The 18,585-nt window shown below is 48.9% G+C and overlaps 10 protein-coding genes across 10 annotated transcripts; 6 read left to right on the plus strand and 4 right to left on the minus strand.

Annotated features, from left to right (window-relative positions):
• Positions 1 to 588: 588 nt before the first annotated feature.
• Positions 589 to 1,819, minus strand: YALI1_C19348g (uncharacterized protein; the record flags this gene model as incomplete). Its single annotated transcript, XM_501806.3, has 2 exons — positions 589 to 889; positions 1,674 to 1,819. 2 exons carry the CDS (start codon positions 1,817 to 1,819, stop codon positions 589 to 591), a joined length of 447 nt encoding a protein of 148 aa, XP_501806.1.
• A 1,215-nt stretch (positions 1,820 to 3,034) lies between these two features.
• Positions 3,035 to 3,304, plus strand: YALI1_C19369g (uncharacterized protein; the record flags this gene model as incomplete). The annotated part of the gene is made up of 2 exons (XM_068282377.1): positions 3,035 to 3,051; positions 3,094 to 3,304. 2 exons carry the CDS (start codon positions 3,035 to 3,037, stop codon positions 3,302 to 3,304), a joined length of 228 nt encoding a protein of 75 aa, XP_068138478.1.
• A 397-nt stretch (positions 3,305 to 3,701) lies between these two features.
• Positions 3,702 to 4,184, plus strand: YALI1_C19376g (uncharacterized protein; the record flags this gene model as incomplete). Its single annotated transcript, XM_068282378.1, has 1 exon — positions 3,702 to 4,184. The coding sequence occupies one exon, from the start codon at positions 3,702 to 3,704 to the stop codon at positions 4,182 to 4,184; it is 483 nt and encodes a 160-aa protein (XP_068138479.1).
• A 1,430-nt stretch (positions 4,185 to 5,614) lies between these two features.
• On the plus strand, positions 5,615 to 6,034 carry YALI1_C19395g (uncharacterized protein; the record flags this gene model as incomplete). The annotated part of the gene is made up of 2 exons (XM_066094088.2): positions 5,615 to 5,686; positions 5,903 to 6,034. The coding sequence occupies 2 exons, from the start codon at positions 5,615 to 5,617 to the stop codon at positions 6,032 to 6,034; spliced, it is 204 nt and encodes a 67-aa protein (XP_065950160.1).
• Positions 6,035 to 7,267: 1,233 nt separating this feature from the next.
• YALI1_C19417g (uncharacterized protein) lies at positions 7,268 to 7,810 on the minus strand (the record flags this gene model as incomplete). Its single annotated transcript, XM_068282379.1, has 1 exon — positions 7,268 to 7,810. The coding sequence occupies one exon, from the start codon at positions 7,808 to 7,810 to the stop codon at positions 7,268 to 7,270; it is 543 nt and encodes a 180-aa protein (XP_068138480.1).
• Positions 7,811 to 8,207: 397 nt separating this feature from the next.
• Positions 8,208 to 8,503, minus strand: YALI1_C19422g (uncharacterized protein; the record flags this gene model as incomplete). The annotated part of the gene is made up of 2 exons (XM_068282380.1): positions 8,208 to 8,301; positions 8,352 to 8,503. 2 exons carry the CDS (start codon positions 8,501 to 8,503, stop codon positions 8,208 to 8,210), a joined length of 246 nt encoding a protein of 81 aa, XP_068138481.1.
• Positions 8,504 to 11,103: 2,600 nt separating this feature from the next.
• Positions 11,104 to 12,024, plus strand: YALI1_C19450g (uncharacterized protein; the record flags this gene model as incomplete). Its single annotated transcript, XM_068282381.1, has 4 exons — positions 11,104 to 11,147; positions 11,194 to 11,290; positions 11,656 to 11,784; positions 11,839 to 12,024. The coding sequence occupies 4 exons, from the start codon at positions 11,104 to 11,106 to the stop codon at positions 12,022 to 12,024; spliced, it is 456 nt and encodes a 151-aa protein (XP_068138482.1).
• A 458-nt stretch (positions 12,025 to 12,482) lies between these two features.
• YALI1_C19464g (uncharacterized protein) lies at positions 12,483 to 12,866 on the plus strand (the record flags this gene model as incomplete). The annotated part of the gene is made up of 1 exon (XM_068282382.1): positions 12,483 to 12,866. The coding sequence occupies one exon, from the start codon at positions 12,483 to 12,485 to the stop codon at positions 12,864 to 12,866; it is 384 nt and encodes a 127-aa protein (XP_068138483.1).
• A 1,785-nt stretch (positions 12,867 to 14,651) lies between these two features.
• YALI1_C19500g (uncharacterized protein) lies at positions 14,652 to 16,939 on the minus strand (the record flags this gene model as incomplete). The annotated part of the gene is made up of 2 exons (XM_501808.3): positions 14,652 to 16,092; positions 16,896 to 16,939. 2 exons carry the CDS (start codon positions 16,937 to 16,939, stop codon positions 14,652 to 14,654), a joined length of 1,485 nt encoding a protein of 494 aa, XP_501808.2.
• A 145-nt stretch (positions 16,940 to 17,084) lies between these two features.
• Positions 17,085 to 18,485, plus strand: YALI1_C19510g (uncharacterized protein; the record flags this gene model as incomplete). Its single annotated transcript, XM_501809.2, has 1 exon — positions 17,085 to 18,485. One exon carries the CDS (start codon positions 17,085 to 17,087, stop codon positions 18,483 to 18,485), a length of 1,401 nt encoding a protein of 466 aa, XP_501809.2.
• Between the last annotated feature and the right edge of the window lie 100 nt (positions 18,486 to 18,585).

An 18,585-nucleotide genomic window follows, 5' to 3' on the forward strand; every position in this document is an offset into this window, starting at 1 on the left:
TCCCTGGTCCTCCCAAGAAATGGTCTATCTGGATGAGATTGTGACAGCATATCAGGATGAGTCTTAGACAGCGATGAGATCATAATCAGAGATGATGATCGTCGTCAATAGCGCAGCTTCCACCAATCTAAAATCACCACTTGTCCCGTTGATCAGACAGCAGCGAAACAGATTGCAAAGGACCAGCTGGTATCAGTCCGCGTCACAAAGACATAGTCTCCACTCATCCTCAATCCACCATCCACCGCCATCACCGACTAGGCTTGTCCCTCTTGTCATTGTACAGCATCTCCAGGCCAAAATCTCTCTGTTTAACTCACCAAAACTCACTGCACCGAATCGCAGAACCAAGAACTTCTCCACACTCATTTCCGGCCCATTCATTGAAACCGGCCTCTGTTGGATCAGGGCAAGGACGGGGATTCAGAGCGGTTTTTCAGAGCCGCAGAATGGCTGTCATCGCTCCTCCAAGAGAAAGCAGTTAGTTGGGGGTGTTAGTATCGTAGTTTACATAGGTCTCACCTACTGTACACTCCGCTCATCGTAAGTTCTCATTAAAAGTATACCATCTACGTACAGTGCCGTAGATTACAGAATCTGTCTTGCGATTCCAGCACCACCAAGAGTGGAAGACCCAGTGAACTCCTGGTGCTTGAGGGCTGCCAGAGCGTAACACATGGATGTGATGGTCAGGAACACGGCGGGCACCAGCAGCGACGTGGTCATGAAAATAAGCGAGCAGTACTGGATAGTGGCCATTCCGATGTAGAAGGCGGCTCGCGGCCAGTTTTGGTTGAAGAATCGAATGAAGTTGGAAAACCGTTCCGTCACGGGGCAGATTCGCAGCAGGAACGGGATTTCAACAAATACGACCACCAGACCTTGGACGCTGGGTTAGTAGATAAATGGGGTGGGAGGGTTTTTTTGGTTGATGATCAACAGAAGCCTTGTCTCTGGATTTTGTCAGTGGTAGTAACAACAGACAGGGCAGCCATAATTATCAACACGTATCAGCTACGCCGAACGACAATCAGATGAGATCATGCCAACACCTTGGAAGACAAGCGCCAGCGACCAGACTTGAGCAACCCGAGTCACAACAGAGTCACAACCGACAAGCAGCAAGGTCCGGTTGCACGGGCCCCGAAAAGACTCAGCGTCACTGAGTTGGGGTTGGAGATGGTGGTAGGTGATGAGTCAGTGGATTGAAGGCATCAAGTAAACGGGTCCTTGTGAGATCAGGACATGTCGGAGCAATAGGACCATGTAGGGGCCATTTGAAGACGTCATATCTGAGTCGTCACATCAACACCAGCACCATATCATGAACCAATGCAGCACGACAGTCGTTGAAACTCATGACCACATTGGCAATCACACCACAGTGTCTCAAAACATTGTCAACCATTCCCCAGTCTTCTCTCTGTATCCGGCCATCAGCAAATAACATTCACGGTGCCCTTGTCACCAGCACCGTTGTGCATAATCGATCTCCACACCATGCATTGTGCACAGATAGGAGCCTGACACCACCCCACAATTCGGTCTCTGTCACAACATCGACTCCGGAACACATCACCTTCACAGCCCCCACAAACGCCACCTCACACAAATGACACACAAGCCGCAAAAGTGACACAATACCCGCGGCCCACAAAAAACACAATACTCACATGCAAATAATGGAGAAAATGATCACCAAGCTGGCATGGAAAATGTTGGCGATTCCGAGCGCAATGCACAGAATGATGCACAGCACGCCAATCCATTGCCCGTATATACTGAAGTTTCGAGTCTTGAGTTCTTCCACAAGAGACATGTCGGATTCAGAGAGTGGTGTTTGACACAAGAGTGAGTATCAGAAAGAGTGTGCGTCGACAGATATTATTAATGTTATGATGTGGACATTTGGGGGTTAGGGTAACGTTAGATGGGGGATGACGTTGCACTAGCCGGTTGATTGGGGGGCTGGGGCGAGCTGCCGAGGGGATATGTGGATTATTCGGGTGTTTCTGGACCCACTGTTTTTTCTTAGTCAGTCTCAATTGCGCTTGCCTTCCCAGTTTTCCGGTCGTTGTCTGAATTTCAGCCGTGTTCGTGTGCATGACACATGTGTCTCGGGTTCCGTACCAACGCTTCCACCTCGTGTCGGTGATTTTGGAGGTGGACGGCTGGAGATCTGGTCACGTGATGCAAATGGTGCGATCTGAAGGGATGGGTGGGGGGTTTGAGGTGTAATCCTCCGTCGTTAGATTTGAGCTCCTTTGGTGACGTGAATTTTTCCAACTGAAATCCGTTAAACTTGCAGCTCTTTTGTTGATGTTTTGTTTGGTCAAAGGACATGCTTTTTTCCCATGGAAATCTTGCCAATGAAAATCCGTCAATTGTTGCACCCGGAATTCAAACCAAACTGTGGTTGATTTCCCAGCGAGCATGCAGGAAAATGGCGATTATTTCATCTGAAAATCAGCCGGAAAATCAGGTTATTTTCGGTGTTTTGTGGGCTCATTTGCTGACATTTTGATGAACCACACCCCACCACCCAATCGAGTCAATCGCGCAGGCCCATCCAGGTTGATTCCAACATCATAATGAGCAGCAGAAAAGCAGCCCTGATTCTCATTACAGACGTCTTCCGACTGCCCGAGAGACCATATCGATAGCGATTTTGCAGCACTTTCAAGACTTTTTCGCTCCCTGAGCTTCGACAGAGGCTGCTCGCAAAGTTGATGTGGGGTAATAGCTCGCTCCTAATATGCCTTAGGGATCGTGACTGAACGTACGTGTTCACCAACTGTGAGCTTCTTGTTGTTTTGGTCACCAACTGTAAGCTTGCTTGTGCTGTCTTGGAAAGCGTCTCAGAGACAGATACGAGCGAAAATTCGCGCGACCTAATCGATTGACTGATGTTGGTGAAACAAATCGTCTTATCAATGACCCCAGACACTGCTACTTGTGCTCTGTGACATTGATAAACGCCAGACTCCATTCCATTCCCTCCCCAGACTACTGCACTGCAGGAAACCCGCCTGCTATGATATCCAACCTGAAGTGGTAATATAATCACTGGTCAGCTATACAGATAACAGGAAGAGGGGTCTTTTTCACCGGTAAACAGTCCCTGCCTTGCTTGTTCCTCTCAAGTCCACTTGTTTCGTTGCCGATTCATCTCTTCGTTACTTCCTCATTGAGGTATCGGGCCGATTGCTTTCTCATCAAGTTCCCCTCGTTTAACAGCCAATTTTTCTCTCAGATTCTGTTCCCCTCAGTTCTTGTCTCTGTTTGGTCTACGAGTAGATGTTAGAAACTTCCGGCGAAACTCGTGCAAGCTCGGGATTACTGAGATGACCCACGTGAGACATGTGTCAGTGGTGCAAATTAAGCCCGAGGCAGCCAGGGTCGCGAGTCGATCGGGAAAATACGACGGATGTATTATGTTAGGTCCATCGGTGGATGTTCGTTTGTGGTCGGGTATTCCCGAGGTTTGGGTGGATTCAGACTCAGACATGGGCTGGGCGAGTGATTATAGGAGGTGTTTGCACTTGTCCAAGGCAGATGCACTAACGTCGAGCTCTTTATCGTCACTATTTTCCCCGGACCAACCGCTAATCGAACAACCATGTCTTCCAGATGGCTTACTAAAGTGACGATTCATTCTAGAGTCGACATGACCTACGCTTCGAGCCAATGTGGACCAACACATGTCTGAATGGTCCGAAGCGGCAGCAGAAAGCGTATCTCCACATTTGAGAGTGGGCGCGATCTTATGGAATGGGTTTTTAGCGTCTATGGGTTCGATTTTCTCGGTGCAAATACGACTCTGGAGTCCAGGGATATGCAGGAGGACACGAAAAGAATGGAGGGTTCGCGCGCGCCGGTTGTGTCGAGTGCGGTTGAAAGATACAAAGGTCCTGCGCTGGGTCGTCGGTTGGAGGCCGCTATTTTCCATTCCCGGCTTTTTTGATAGTGCGCTTAGCCATCCAGTCACTAACATTAGCGGAGTTCAGGACGTAGAAAAGGGTACGAGACTAGAGACATTGTTTCACACGGCAGAGACACACGACTGGAGATATGTTTCACACGGCAGAGGGAAGACTCGTAGCCACCGAGTAGAGGATCGTACCACCGTACATGCTGTACATACCGCACATGGCGTACCGTACAATACCGCACATCCACATTGAATACTGACTCCGGGATCACCGCCTTGTTCTCTTTGTAGTCAGACGGCTAGCTCGGTGTCTAGTATGGATCTATTTAAGGGCTAGAGTCAACAGATTGATTGCGTGCTTGTATAAATAGTGTCGCTGTCTAAAAGTAGCCAGCCAGAGTCTTCAGTCAGAAACGTTCTTCTTCAATGTTTGTTCAGATAATGTAGATAAGAATTTGTAGGTCAATCATCATTCTGAGCCGAGTACGTGGCAACTGGAGGGCTTACGCCGGTCCAATCTGCCGCTTACACCGCCGTTGTTTTCACAACAAGAGTCTTTTGCTTGGGCTTGTCTGGGCTTGTTTGGAGGGATATTTTTTTTTTCTGGCGAAATTTATACTTTTCACTTTAAGGTTTGGACATGCTGAAATGTTCACCTGTGTTATAATTTACGCCGTGCTTATGTAAGGCACGGGGAGTTGGAGGGGTGAGCGTAGGAGCGAATGATGGCAAGGGATGGCAAGGGATGACCAAATAATGTAGATGATTGGTGGGAATCGAGCTGTGTTTGTGGTCGCTTGCGGTTACTATGGTCACTTGTTGTCACTTTTGGCTATGGTCGCTTGTCAAGTGTGTGATGGTTCTGGTCAAGGGTGTCAAGTAGTGACAAACTGACCAATGAGAGGCTGCGGTGGAAGCCGGTTTGTGGCATTCGTCTTGGGCACACATGTACAAAGGTACAAACACCGCCATGTTCGTATTCCGGTGTCAATCCAGCCGGTTTTGCTGCCACAACATGAGGATAAGATAGATTCATGCAGACAAGCAGAGAACGTGAAAGTGCACGTATCGGCAGGGCGGACGACTTGGGAGGGGGCGGGGAGCGGGTTTATGGGGTCAAAGGCGCAATACGATAATTTGGGGACCATGCCCAGCCAAATATCTTTGCAAAACCCCCCGCTGACCGGCCTACGTCCTCCAGATATCGGCGTTTCGGGCTATTATCGTGGGTACAAGTACACTTCAAGTACCAATTGAACTCCCATAATATACAGCCCAAACTCTCATGATTTTTAGCTCTATCGCGACTGCTAGCTACCGCTAAGCTCCAAGCCATATCTACATACACACTTGACTAAAGGGACCTGAGACAACCGCTTGAGACACAAAAAGAGAGATATAAAGGGAGCGCGGTCTGCTGTTTTTTTCTTTTCCCGCTCCTCGCTACCAAAACACAAACACCAACCGTCCGTGGACAGCTTGTGGTCTCTGCCATCGACTCGCCACTACTCCTCACACCTACTGTACTGTAATTACAGTAACAGCTCAAATTGTCACTTTTTGCTCTTTAAGCAACACCCCGACCTTAATATATAAGAGAAGCGCCAAAATATCCCCCGGACTCTTCTCTTGTCTTTCTCCTACATCTCACCAACCCCAGCCGCTCTCGACCCTCCCCCAGCCATGCCCCACACGGTGCTCTACTCGTACGGCTTTGTGTCTGACCAGGTAACCCAGGCCATTGTGTCTGTTTCGGTGAGTATTGAGGTGGTATAGATGGACGTGTTGGAGGTGATTAGATGGACCAGGTTTGGAGACGTAGTGGGTTTAGCTGCTTTTCCCGCTTCTCTTCTGTGCGCGCCCTGTGCCCGCTCTGCTATTCCCGCGGTCTGTTCCCGCGGTCTGTTCCCGCGCTCTGCGCCGCCCTCCACTTACTGTCCCGCACCGTCCCCCACTGCTCTACTAACACAGCTCCTCGCAGCGCTCTTTTGCATGACCCCAATCGCCCTCTTCTTTCTCATCGACATCTCTGCATTCATGTACCAGTCCATGAAGAAACAGATGGGCATACTAACCAAGGCCACCGTGCCACACGTGGCCTAGACGCCAAATATTTATTCGGATTATAGAAATGGATGGGATATGGTATCACGATAAAGGTGACGTAGGGATCGACATGTCTCATGTAGAGGCCACATGATGATGCGGACGTATCATTCCATCCACGAGCATGACCATGAGGTGATCGACACACATGCGATACGACCATTGTGCGCGATAACCCGGACGCTTCTTTCTTGCTATGGTATGTGCGCTAGATCCACTAGTCCCCGTCTTAAACTCAGACGCTGGTTTCAAATGACGACAAGTTCATACCATTGTCTTGTCTTGTTATCACTCCGTATCTAGGTTCGCGGTAGCAATGAAACCCGACCGCACAGGTGTCCCTGACTGTATCCATATCGTACAAGTACTGTACCGTGGTTATGTAGCAACTCGAGTCAGTACAAGTATTAATTGATTTACATGTTTTGTTTGTTTCTTTTTGCTTGGTCTCATTTGTTTTATTTTGTCTTGTTTTGTTTTCTGTTTTATATGATATGATTTTCATTTTCGTAGTTTTATATTATTTCCATTTTTGTTAACCTTTTCAGCGCCTTAGCTCGGCGCCAAAAAAGGATACCACCAGAAACACGTGGAAAAATAATACCCGGGTGTTGCGGGAGGCCAGAACAGGCGAATTGGGCGTTTAAAGATATGAATCGGTTCGTGTGGGCATGGAGAAGACCATTCTCCAGCTACATTCCCCCTGTCTCTTCTCCTTTGGTCGCCCGTTCCGTCGTTTTGCCGCATGGGCCAGTTCTATACGAGAGTCTAATGTCCGACACTGGACTTGACCGAACTGACTCAACTCGGGTGCATTGAGCATAAATTAGTGGTGGGAAATCGGTGTTCAAGAGCAATCTTTGTTCCGAGTCGCTGCGGCCCGTCCCCCCTCGAAGACGGTCACGTGACATCCAGCGACGACGGGATGTCATCATTTTTCTGTTCTGTTCTTTCTGTTCTTTCTGTTCTGTTTTTCTGTTTTGTTTTTTTGTTTTTTTGTTTGTTTTTTTTATGTTCTGTTCTGTTTCTGTTCTGTTTTGTTTTGTTTTCTGTTCTTTTTCTGTTCTGTTTTATTGTTCTGTTCTGTTTTCTGTTCTGTTTTTTTTATGTTCTGTTCTGTTTTGTTCTGTTTTCTGTTCTTTTCTTTTCTGTTCTGTTTTTCTTTTTCTGTTCTTCTCTTATCTGTGTGCAGAATAATGCAGAGTTGTGTGCGGGGAAGGGTCTTGCAGATTATTCAATTATCGGAATTTTATATTTTTTTTTCGTTGACGACATTTCCGGTTTAGTCTGAAACAGCGTAGAAAACATAACCCAAAGGGTGTCTTCCCAAGCACAAACAAGCCATTTCTGGTGGAATTGAGGTATTGAGGACGAGTATTGCAAGTCAATTGGTGGTGAAGATGTAGAATGGACCCTGGCATAGCTACCAAACAACTGTAGAATCGAATCGAATCGATCGAAGCGAATCACAGTGTTATCGGTGTCACATTGGACGTGCTCGTGCTGTATTACTGTCGTGTAGAGCGACATCTGACACAATGACAGATTGTGGACGCCTGGAGATGCAGTAGTGGGTCCTTTTGGCTGAGGCGTATCTGGAGCGACTGTTTGAGAGGGCGTCTGGTGGAGCTGACGGAACGGTTGAAGATCTCTGTCTGGTCCAAATGCAACTGTGAACAAGCCACTTATCGCCATTGGTAAACCATGGACTGCATTAGTCCGACTCAGAGGCCCCAGAGAGCTCAACTGGGCCGAGCCATCTAGCCGAGCCATCTCTTAGCACCCTGGATTTTTCGAGCGAACCAAACAGCTTAACGGGACCAGGGTTGTTTATGTCGACGTGATCGGAAGACACCAATAGTGGCCTACTGTACAATACTCGAATCACCTGGGTCGTCACCTCGGTCGTTAGGTCTTTGACCCTGCTTCCACCTACCTAGCTTGTCTCACTCGTATCGAATGGCGCAACTCCTAGATCCAACTACCAAGATAGACCGCTTTCGTCCACTTTTTGTCTGCTCCTAGAACTACTAATGTCGCACAACCTCTAGCTTCTTATCCGCCTTGAAATCTCCCCACAAGGGTCTCACCAGTGCGGTAAAGAGATCGGATCGGATAAACTGGGTTGAGAGAGACAGGGCTTTGGAGATTGAAGAGATTGACAGAGAGATTAACAGAGAGATTGGCAGATTGAGATTGGCAGCTTACGTGATCTTACTACTTGTTCTATTGGCTCCAATCGACAAACGACCAGACCAGACTCCCTCAACCAGACTCTTTCTACCAGACTCCCTCAACCACTTCCCCAATTGACCACCATTCGCACATTGATAACAGGTAGATTCCATCTCCGCAGCAGATAAAGTCACCACCGATAAGGACCTCCGATATGGTCGCCGATCTTGACACTAGTTCTAGTCTAGGGCCAAATCGCCAAGCCGCGATAGTGCGAGTCAAAAGCAGCATGCATCGACAAGGGTCGGGCACTAGTGCTTGCTAATTGGCGGAAATCGTACGATACGGGGACCAGCGCGGTTATTGGTATTTGTTGTTACTTGTTGTCAGCTTACGAAGACTCAAGTTACTGACATCGCCTGTCTCTGAGATGCTGGTATGGTATGTACATGCTATACCACTGTGTGTTCGGAATGAAGTATCCTGTACACGGTATGAGTATCTCTGGAGATTTGTGTGGATCAGAAGACTCAATTGATCTAATACGTTCATCTGGTACTGGTATTTCAACCGTCGATCTTGGTTCTCTCGTCGAGTTCTCGTCGAGTTTTCGTCGAGTCAGTCAAGTATTTTTGTTAACTAACTGTAGTAAATTAGTTATAATTTACTTTGCAGCTAAATCCCTCTTAACACCAAATCCTCCCACACTTGACTTTAACTCAACTTTTAAACAAGAAACAAACAACTGGGCCATTATTGACACCAGCCGACTCTCCACAACAGACCCAGTCCACCACCCCTCATCAGCACCACCACCAATTGCTTCATCTCACTTCCCCTCAGTCCCGCCACTATGACTAAGCAAGTTACCCTACCTCCTTACCTGCAGAATTTTAAGGTTTAAACCAAACCTCCAAACCAGGTCTCCAGCAAGTGGAAAATCCACATCACCATCCAAAAAACACACACACATTTCGCTATGCCCGCCCCCGCCCCCAAGAACGACTCTATTCTCAACGTTGTCACCACCATTCTGACTTCTCGAGAGACCGTTCCCATTTACTGGAGCGTTGCCTGCTTTGTTGTGAGTATCCGGAAAGACGGTTGACTGAGAGAATCGAGGAGACTGCCGACTGAGAGGTTGCCGATTGAGAGGTTGCCCAATGAGAGGTTGCCGAATGAGAGGTTGTCGAATGAGAGGTTGCCGAATTGAGGAGATTGTCCAATGGCGAACAGATGAATGGATGAGGAACCGGTGTATTTATCGCGTTCGCGCGAGGAAGAACCGTCGATACATGTCCGATCCGACCAGCATGATCCGAGGATTCATGTGGATAGTGACATTTTGCGATTGAACCGGGCGCATCTGGTTGAAATGTCGAATGGTTGTCGTTGTTGCTGGCAGAAGAGCCGATCGTTGGCTTCATTGAGGCTACGCATCCCACGTTGATGCCAACCACAACCTGTTCTTCGATCCAGCTGATGCCAACCGCAACCTGTTCTTCGATCCAGCTGATGCCAACCGCACCCTTTCCTCAATCCAGCTCGCGCCAATCTCAACTATGTTCCGTCCGGCCCACGCCAACACTCAAACCCCCATTACTAACCCAGGCCGGCGTTGTCTTCATCAAGTCTTCTCTTATGGACAACATGGCTCCCCAGCTCTAAGTGTAAATATCTCTCATGAAAATGTATATATATCTGTGAATGAATAGAGCAGTGCAGTGGTGCGTACCAGTAGGAGTAGTACCCAGGTTTTTGGATTCGCCCATCGGCTAGGGTAGGAGTACCGTGCAGTATGTACTGTGCCTTTGGGAGATGACTTGAAACCTGGAGACGACTGAGACCTGGAGACGACTGAGACCTGTAGATGACTGAGACCTGTAGACGGGCCCATATGGAGAGACGGTGCAGACGAGACTTGTCATAAAGTGGGACTTGTTTCGTCACCAGCCTCTTCGCACAGACGTGGCCCAACAAGTCAAGGTCTGGATCATCTGGCTAAGCTGGGCCTTCTCGCTAAGCTGGGGTCAGTATCTCACTGTGACCAACACCGGATCAAGTACAGACCCGTCATCCATCTCACTCAAAGTCCCCAGCGCTCACTCTGACCGAACCCCAGGTTGTAGCTGTTGTAGTTTGCCGTATTGTCGTATTGTTATGGTGTCATTCGTATCGTTCCATTCTTACTTGAAGTTGGTTGGAGTTAGTTGAAGTTAGTTGAAAGTTAGTTTGAAAACAAGTTGCACTGGGGGTACCCATTTCGGGGTTTCAGCAATCGCCATGTCCGAAAATACCATTCAAGTGACGGTGGAACAGGTGGTTTCTAACAAAAATGGTAAAATGTCTTTCTGTTGCCATACGAATATTTCGGGGTATCTACGTCTGTAGTTTTGTGGTCAAGTGTTTATTGTTAGTAGTTAGTTGACAAGCTAGAACTTGAAAAGAAGTATTTAAACAAGTAATGAGAGTAATAAATAATAACCAGAATAATAAATAACCTAAATACAAATAATGAAGAAAAAATTATAAAATACAACCAACAACAAAAATCGGTATCGCACTCGTTCAACACTTCCTACTGTCTGAAATCAACATGATACCCTTGTTTTCTGTCAACAATATCGATTCCATCAGCTGTATCATCACATCGCCGCAGATGCTAGATCTCTGTTGGTGCCATATCGTGAACCTGTCTCTATCCTTATAGGGATCACCACCGTTACCACAACGTCTAGAGCGTCTTTGCAACCATGCGATGATCCTCAAGATCCACCCGGTCGCCATTGTTCGACTGAGTTGGTTGGCTTTTTTGACCCTCGGTGCAATCCATCGCCAACCATCATCCATCGGGTCGCCTTGAACGGTGCACTACAAGTAGCCCCGTTAACATGGAAATGAACCTGTCCAAAGTCGATCTAACCTTCAGAGTGACGTTGGTGGCGTCGATTGGGGCCGTGATTCAGCCGTGCTAGCTTCAGTCACGAAACGGGGCTGTGTCGTCCTACCAGCCTGCTGTTCCAAGGTAGTGCTGTGGACGGTAGTACGGCAGCCAGTACAGGCGGCCAAACGCCCTCGGTGAGTCCCTTTTCTGAACCCGAAACCCATGCCTGCCACGGAACCTGCTGTTTTGGTCCGCGTCCGACCCCACGGCGAGGTCCTAGTTGGTCCATATCTACAAACATCTCAGAGTAGCTCCAGGTCCAGCTTCGCTGGCTACAGCTCAGCTTATCGACCTAAATGACCACCAGTACAGCTTGTCAGATCTTCTACATTTTGACTCAGAAGTTGTGCAACCACACGCAAAGCTTTTCAGCAACCTCTTTCTTGCACCGTCGCCACTGTTGACTTGCCTGTCCCAAGGCGAAGCGTCGCCGTGCTCCCGAGGTCGTCCAACATCTTGCTGATCGGGGCCTACAAACCTCTACGAGACCGACAACCAGGTTGGAACTCCGCCCCAGAACGTGACTGCAACGTTCGACACCGGATCGCTCCGCGGCACCAACATCACTACCCGTGAGAACCTCTATTACTGTCGATCCTCGTTCGACGTGCGCAAGTCGGAGATACCAGTTCCATGGCCACGATTACTGGAAATCTCTTGGTAACAATGGCCTGGATACCAGTTCCATGGCCAGACTTTCGAGGACTTCAACATCTGGGTGGCCACAGGACCAACGAGCTTCGACATTGGAATCTTCGGTAAGTCTGCCAATGACGACTTCAAAAAGAGCTTTGCCCAGGTTCTCGCCGACTCTGGCAAGATTTTTCGAGTCGTCTTCTCGCTCGATCCCAAGTACAAAAGATCCTAGGTGCTCTGAACAATGTCTAATACCGAGGGTATGACTGGGCCAAGTCCCGGGGAGCCTCGTACTACACCGTGCATGTGGACCACCATAGTGGCTATGCCATATCTCGTGGATGCTGTTTCATTCAAGGCGACCCGACACCAGATCGTGCTGGACAATGGAGGATTCAATCCCTTCGGCACCAAAGGTTCTTACCGGTCCTTCTCCCATTTCTCAACACCCGAGACTTCACTCTAACAAGGGCCTAGTACAATCCGACGTGGTGAAGATCACCGGCGACGGACCTGGAACCGAGGTTTTCCAACACTGTCACTTCTACTACTTTAGCTACCGGAGTCGCATGGCCTAGATTGCTTGTGTCGTGCTTCATATACAATTATTTTGAAGTCATTTGAACAGCTCATGGTCTGGTTGGAAGTGGATCTTGTAGTAGAGGACCCGAAGCAGTAATTGAGGATCTTATGGCTGAGGATCTGGTGCAGTACCAGAAGTCGGATTGGTCAACGCTCGAAGAATCAGAGTCTACGCTATCAGAAGATCAAGTACTGTCTGATGGAGAAGACTCAGGGATAGTATCTATCACCTGTGTGGATTCGAACTGTGTTTCTGAAAACGAGCAAGGCAAACTCCATCAGTGGAGGGACCGATGTGTAGGTCTTTCAGGTGGGCGGTTCCATTCCTTGGAATGCTTGCAATTCACACCCGGTCAGAACCCCGAACGTCTGGGAATGGTCCTTGGGGAGTCTCTGCTCGACAACGCGGTTCCCAAGCCTCCTGACGTTGATTTTGGAAGTAGATCAACGATCTTTTGTCTCAACATTGTTACCTTTGACTCTTGCCCGTGACCCTCCTACCACGGCCAATGCCGATCTAGGCGGTGGGGCGGTGCGACAATGCTCAAGAGAGATCTCCACAAGGCGACTATGGTTCTGAACGTTTCAACAACTGCTGAGCTTTCAACATCTGTTGTACTTTCAACAACTGCTGAACTTTTCAACAGCTCTGACGTCATCACTCAATAATCGTCGACAATCACATTGTACTGTGGCTGTTGAGACAAGATGGAGAGACAAATGACACCTTGGCAGTAAAATATGGGGTATTAGGCCTCACCCAGTTACGTGGTTACCGATGTCAATTCCGGATGTGGTTCTGAATGTGGTTCTAAAAGTTCGATACGTTGATGTTCGTCCACAGTTTGATAAAAACTCTGCTGATTCAACTATATTAGTTGTTGTGTCCAAAGTTTTACTTGACTAATAGTCTTACCTAACTTTTATTACTTAGGTGGACTGAAATTCCCTGACGCCAGCATCTTGCCTGTCATTCCAACTCGCCCATTTGAGATCTGATCGGCATAAATTGAAAGAAAATCGTTTAAACTAAGCCTTTGCGAACAACATTAGACACATCTGGCTTCGTCCGCCCCCAATGACCGGTGTTCGTTCTTCAGGACCATGTGCGACTGAAAACAACCATTATGACGAATTACTCTACTAGACTAGCCAAGTAATGGATCTAAACCCGTTTTTAAATGTACATGAAGTTCAACATCTATGGGTCTGGTGAACTAGCACTGATATTTAAAGCACGGTCTGTACATATCCTGTCCCAACTAGTAATCGACAAAACTAAAGAATTAAGTCAACTGAAAATACTTGGAACAAAATATGAGATTTGATTTAGCACAACAGAAACACAGCCGATATTTGTTTAGCTAGAATTTTAGTAGGTAATGTATGACTTTTAAATCTGTATATTTAATCAGATTTGTAATCAACTCTTTGGTTCCTACTTTTGCGACCCCTAGCACAATTTTTATCTAACAAATTCTAAGTAACTTCCCAACTAAAGTTCCTCTCACCAGCTCCCATCGATGGTATTCATTTCAAGTCGTTCAACAATTCCCGTAGTGGCACATGATGGGTAGATGGAGAAGTAAAACGTTTCAGAACTGTTTCTGCTTTCTTAATATCGTCTGGAGTCCAAATTCAAGTTCCGATACTATCCTCAAAACGTGCCCTCTGACTGAACGGGGATAGGGTGAATGGGAAGCCCAATTTGAGGATTTCTCGATGGATAACTTATACAATGCACTCATAGGTCGCAGTCATTGATACATATGGCGATATAGATGCTGTATTACAGACAATTCACTACTCAGGTCGATGGTAAGTCGTATGGCAAGATGGTAAGTGGGGCGGCAAGAAGTCCGATGGCTAAGTCTGGGCAATAGTTACCATTAGTGATAATACTGTGACAATCCTGAGAGACATTGAATGGAACTCTCCCATGACTCGTTTAGAATCCATTCTCCTCCTCTCCTCGTTCTTGCAATACAGTATGTCACGGGCTGTTCACATGTCGAGAGACTCTGAAGGTCCCTGAAGTCTCTCAGAGCTGGATGGAGTCTATCAAGCCACCTCCATGTCTCGATGATACATGTTTCTCAACTCTGGTATCCCCTGGCAGACGTTTAACTCCAACTCTCCTATACATCAATTCATAACATTTATTTAACTATTCTGAGTCGCCATTCCTAGCATGTGAAACTCATACGGGCCGGTACCGGCAAAGTCAGCTCGTAGCGATGGTAGCGTTTCATTCCATCGCCCCACCCTCCAACCATATTAATCTCTTCGACCCTGCTGTCGATCTCGGCTCCCTCCGTAAGGATGGTAACCTGGGGCTCGTCCGCCGTCTCGTCGATCTCGTCCTCGACCTCCTCCATGCCGTCGCCCTCTCTGTCGGCCGTCTCGAGGGCCAGTGGGCACTCCGGGAGACCGAGATCGTCGGTCAGACTGGTTGTAACCCCGGCCCCGTCGGCCAGAACGGTCGTCTCGGCCACGATCGACTCGCCGCATCTCATTGTCGTCACTCGACTCATCGTTGTGGTGGTCCCGCTCTCTCGACTGCTGGTGGTGGTTGTCTCTCTGCTGATGGCTTTGGCCCTGAGGCTGCTGCTGCTGCTGCATCTGGGCCATCATCTGGGCCATCATGGCTTGCTGGGCTTCGGGGTCGGCCGCAGCGCCTCCCTGCATCTGCTGTACCTGCTGCATGTATTGCATGTACTGCTGCCACCATTGGGTCATGGCCTGGGGGGTCATGCCACCGTAGGAGTTCTGGGCAGGAGCGGCGGCGGCATCTGCAGTACCTCCGTGGCTGTGATTGTTGTTGTAGTTGTGGTTGCCGCCTCCATGGGAAGGTCCCGCAACTGCATTGGCCACTGCGGAAGCGCCGGCACCCTTGGACCGGTTCTCGGCTCGCTTGACCTCAATGGGCTTGTCCTTGAGAATCAGCAGGGGCTGGGCCAGAATGGTGTTCATGGCCTGCTCGGAGTCGAACGTGACGAACCCGAATCCCCGAGGCCGGCCAGAGTCCTTGTCAATCATGAGCTGAGCGTCAATGACGGTGCCGTACTGCTCAAAGAACTGCTTGTAGTCCTCTTCGGTGACATCGGAGCCCACTCCGCCCACGAAAATCTTACTGGTCTTGTCCTGCTCTTCTCGAGGGATAGCTCGCTTGGGATCGATGATCTTTCCGTCAAGGTAGTGCTCCTTGGCCATGACTGCGTTCACACACTTGGGGTCTCTGAAGGTGAGAAATCCGAATCCACGAGACTTGCCGGAAAAGTGATCGCGCATGACAGTGCATTCCAGCACCTCGCCAAACTGCGCAAAGTAGTTGGTCAGCGACTCGTCGGTGGTTTCCCAGTTGAGACCTCCAATGAACATCTTACCCTCGTCCTTGGGAGGGATGACAATGTTTCCCAGAGCGGCATTTCCATCCGACCGGTAAACAAGATCGCCGTTGGGTCCGGGCATGGCTGCTGCGACTGCCGCAGCCATCTCGGCGGGGATAGAGGGAGCCGCAGGAGCCACAGGAGCGGCGGCAGCAGGGGCAGCTGCGGCGGCGGGTGCAGTGGGAATGGCAGCGGCAGCAGGAGCTGAGGGAGCAGCAGCCAATCGAGGATCAGCAGTGGGAGCGGCGGGGGTGGCCGCAGCGGGAGCTACCGGCGTGGGGATGTTGTCCTCCGCCTTGGGCTCAACCTTGGCAGGTTTATCCTCGGCGCTGGGTTAGTATTGGTAGCAGAAGGCCGTGGGAACTCCTAGTTGGTACTCGTACAACTCCTAGAGACGATGATTTTGTAGTCACGAGCTCAAATATGTCAAGGATGTTGGTCTGGAGTGTGAGAGGAGAGGTATATGGTGCGGAGAAGGGGACGAATGTGGTCTGAAAAATGGACATCTAAAGGAAGATGGCGTCTAACGAGGAACTTGGAGAAGATTTATGATTGCATTCCAGTGCGTGGAATGACTGCTCAGAACACAGCTGGGGCAGATCTCAAGTATGTGCAGGATAAGCTAGGGGTAGAATGCTGGCTAGTGGAGATAGTCAAATGTTTTCATCGGTTCGTGTCTCGCTACTCCAGCAACCGCCGGAACAGTCTGTCTGCTCAACAGCAGTTGGGTCTTGTATCTAACTTACCCTTGGGTACTGGGTGACAGCCGTGGAGCAGTAAAAGTGAGTACAGAAGAGTCGTTATGGGCCCAATGGGGACAGGGAAGCTGGGCTATGCAAACTCGGCACAAGTCGATGGTGATCAGTTCCGAAATGGGTCTTCAGTCTGACCGTTGCAACTGATCTCCCTTTGACTGCTTTAACACCTCAGGAATCGGAACTCTCCCTGGTCAACCCACCCCTCCAACCATCCTTCCAACCACCCTTCCGACCACTAATACCATACATCTAGATTGTGCAAGTACATCTCTGGCAACTCTCCCTCCACCCCCACACAAAACAAAAGCCCTATATCCACCTAGATACTCTAAATACCTATCTGTGTCACGTCGCCGGTCGCGTGGAGTACTCACTAAATATCGTTGAGAAAATCGTCGTCGTCGTCGAGTCCAGACATGTTAACTATCTAGTCGCTATGTATGTGTGTGTGTGTGGTAGAGGAGAAAACCTCCCTCTGCGGTGTCACTATGCACTCTGTTTTACCCTAACCCATTCCCCCAATTGGGGAAAATATCGAAACGTCGTGTGTTCGATTCCTGTAAATGATTATGTTAAAAAAAAAGTCAAAGTCTAAAAAATATTTTGATAATGCGACTACTGATCTGAAAAAAAAAAAAAACACCACACAAACAGAAGCAATGAAGTACCTGCTGTTGCTGTCGCAAACGCACATGCAGTTTCGGCTGGCCGAACTCACCGCCCTGGCCCAGCTCGAAAATATCGCCGTTGACTTGTCGTCCCATGACGAGTCGTCTCCGTTCATGATTGTGGAGCTGGAGAACGACGAGGCTGCCAAAAAGCTGATTCGACGATCCGTGCTTGCCAAGTCCATCTACGAGCTTTGGGGCGGTCCAGCTGCGTCCATGGAGGAGCTTCACGAGCAGATCAAGACCCAGACCAGCCAACTGTGGCCCAAGTATGCCACCGACTCGTTCAAGTTTGAAATCATTGGATACCAATCTTCGCGACCCAAGGAGGAGTTTATCAAGATGGTGGAGGGGTTTTCATACATGGATTTCAAGGGAAAGATCAAAATGAAGTCGCCGGACCACGTGTTCACCATTCTGGAGGACTACCGAGTCATCGGGCAGAACCCCGAACCCGCTCCCGCGCGAATATTCTTTGGACGACACATTGCCAACTCCAACCGGAGTGCCATGGACACTTTTGATCTCAAGAAACGCAAATATATCGGCACGACGTCGTTTGACGCTGAATTGTCTCTTTTGACGTGCAATTTGGCGCATGTGAAGCGAAACGGGCTCATGTACGATCCCTTTGCCGGCACCGGATCGTTTCTGGTGGCTGCGGCAGCGTTTGGAGCTCTCACGGTGGGTTCGGACATCGATGTGCGCATGATCAGAGGCAAGGGTAAAGGATGCGATATTCCTGCCAACTTCAAACAGTACAACTCCGTTAACCGGCTTCTGGACGTTTTGGCGGTCGACTTCACCAACAACTCGTTCCGAAAGGGTCTCAAGTTCGATTCCATCGTCTGTGATCCTCCCTACGGAGTTCGGGAGGGTCTCAAAGTCCTGGGAGTGCGAGAGGAGGACGTTGAGAAGAAGAAGCATCTGGAAACGACTCTGGTGGACGGTCAGCTGGCGCATACTCGTCGAGATTACATTCCTCCAAAGAAGCCGTTTGAGTTTGGAAAGATGATGGATGCTCTGTTGAGTTTCTCGGCTGAGCGACTTGTTGAAGACGGCCGGCTCGCCTTCTGGATGCCCACCGCCAACCAGGACTACACAGACGCCGAGATTCCTCTCCATGAGGATCTAGAGCTCATCTGCAACTGTGTGCAGGACTTCAACCAGTGGTCGCGACGGTGTTTGGTGTACAGGCGACGAAAGGAGGGCGATAAGGGCGAGTTGAGAAAGACTGAAGGCGGTAAGGCTGAGGACTTTCGAGTCAAGTACTTCAAGGGGTTCAAGAATGAGTAAAGGTGTGAGAATGAGCTATATAGATGGTAATGCATGGTTATTGGAGACTGAAAATTGGTTTTATTTTCGTTATTTTGGTAATGCATGGTTATGGGTGACT

The sequence above is a fragment of the Yarrowia lipolytica genome, chromosome 1C, assembly GCF_001761485.1.
Source record: "Yarrowia lipolytica chromosome 1C, complete sequence".
NCBI classification, from domain to species: Eukaryota; Fungi; Ascomycota; class Dipodascomycetes; order Dipodascales; genus Yarrowia; species Yarrowia lipolytica.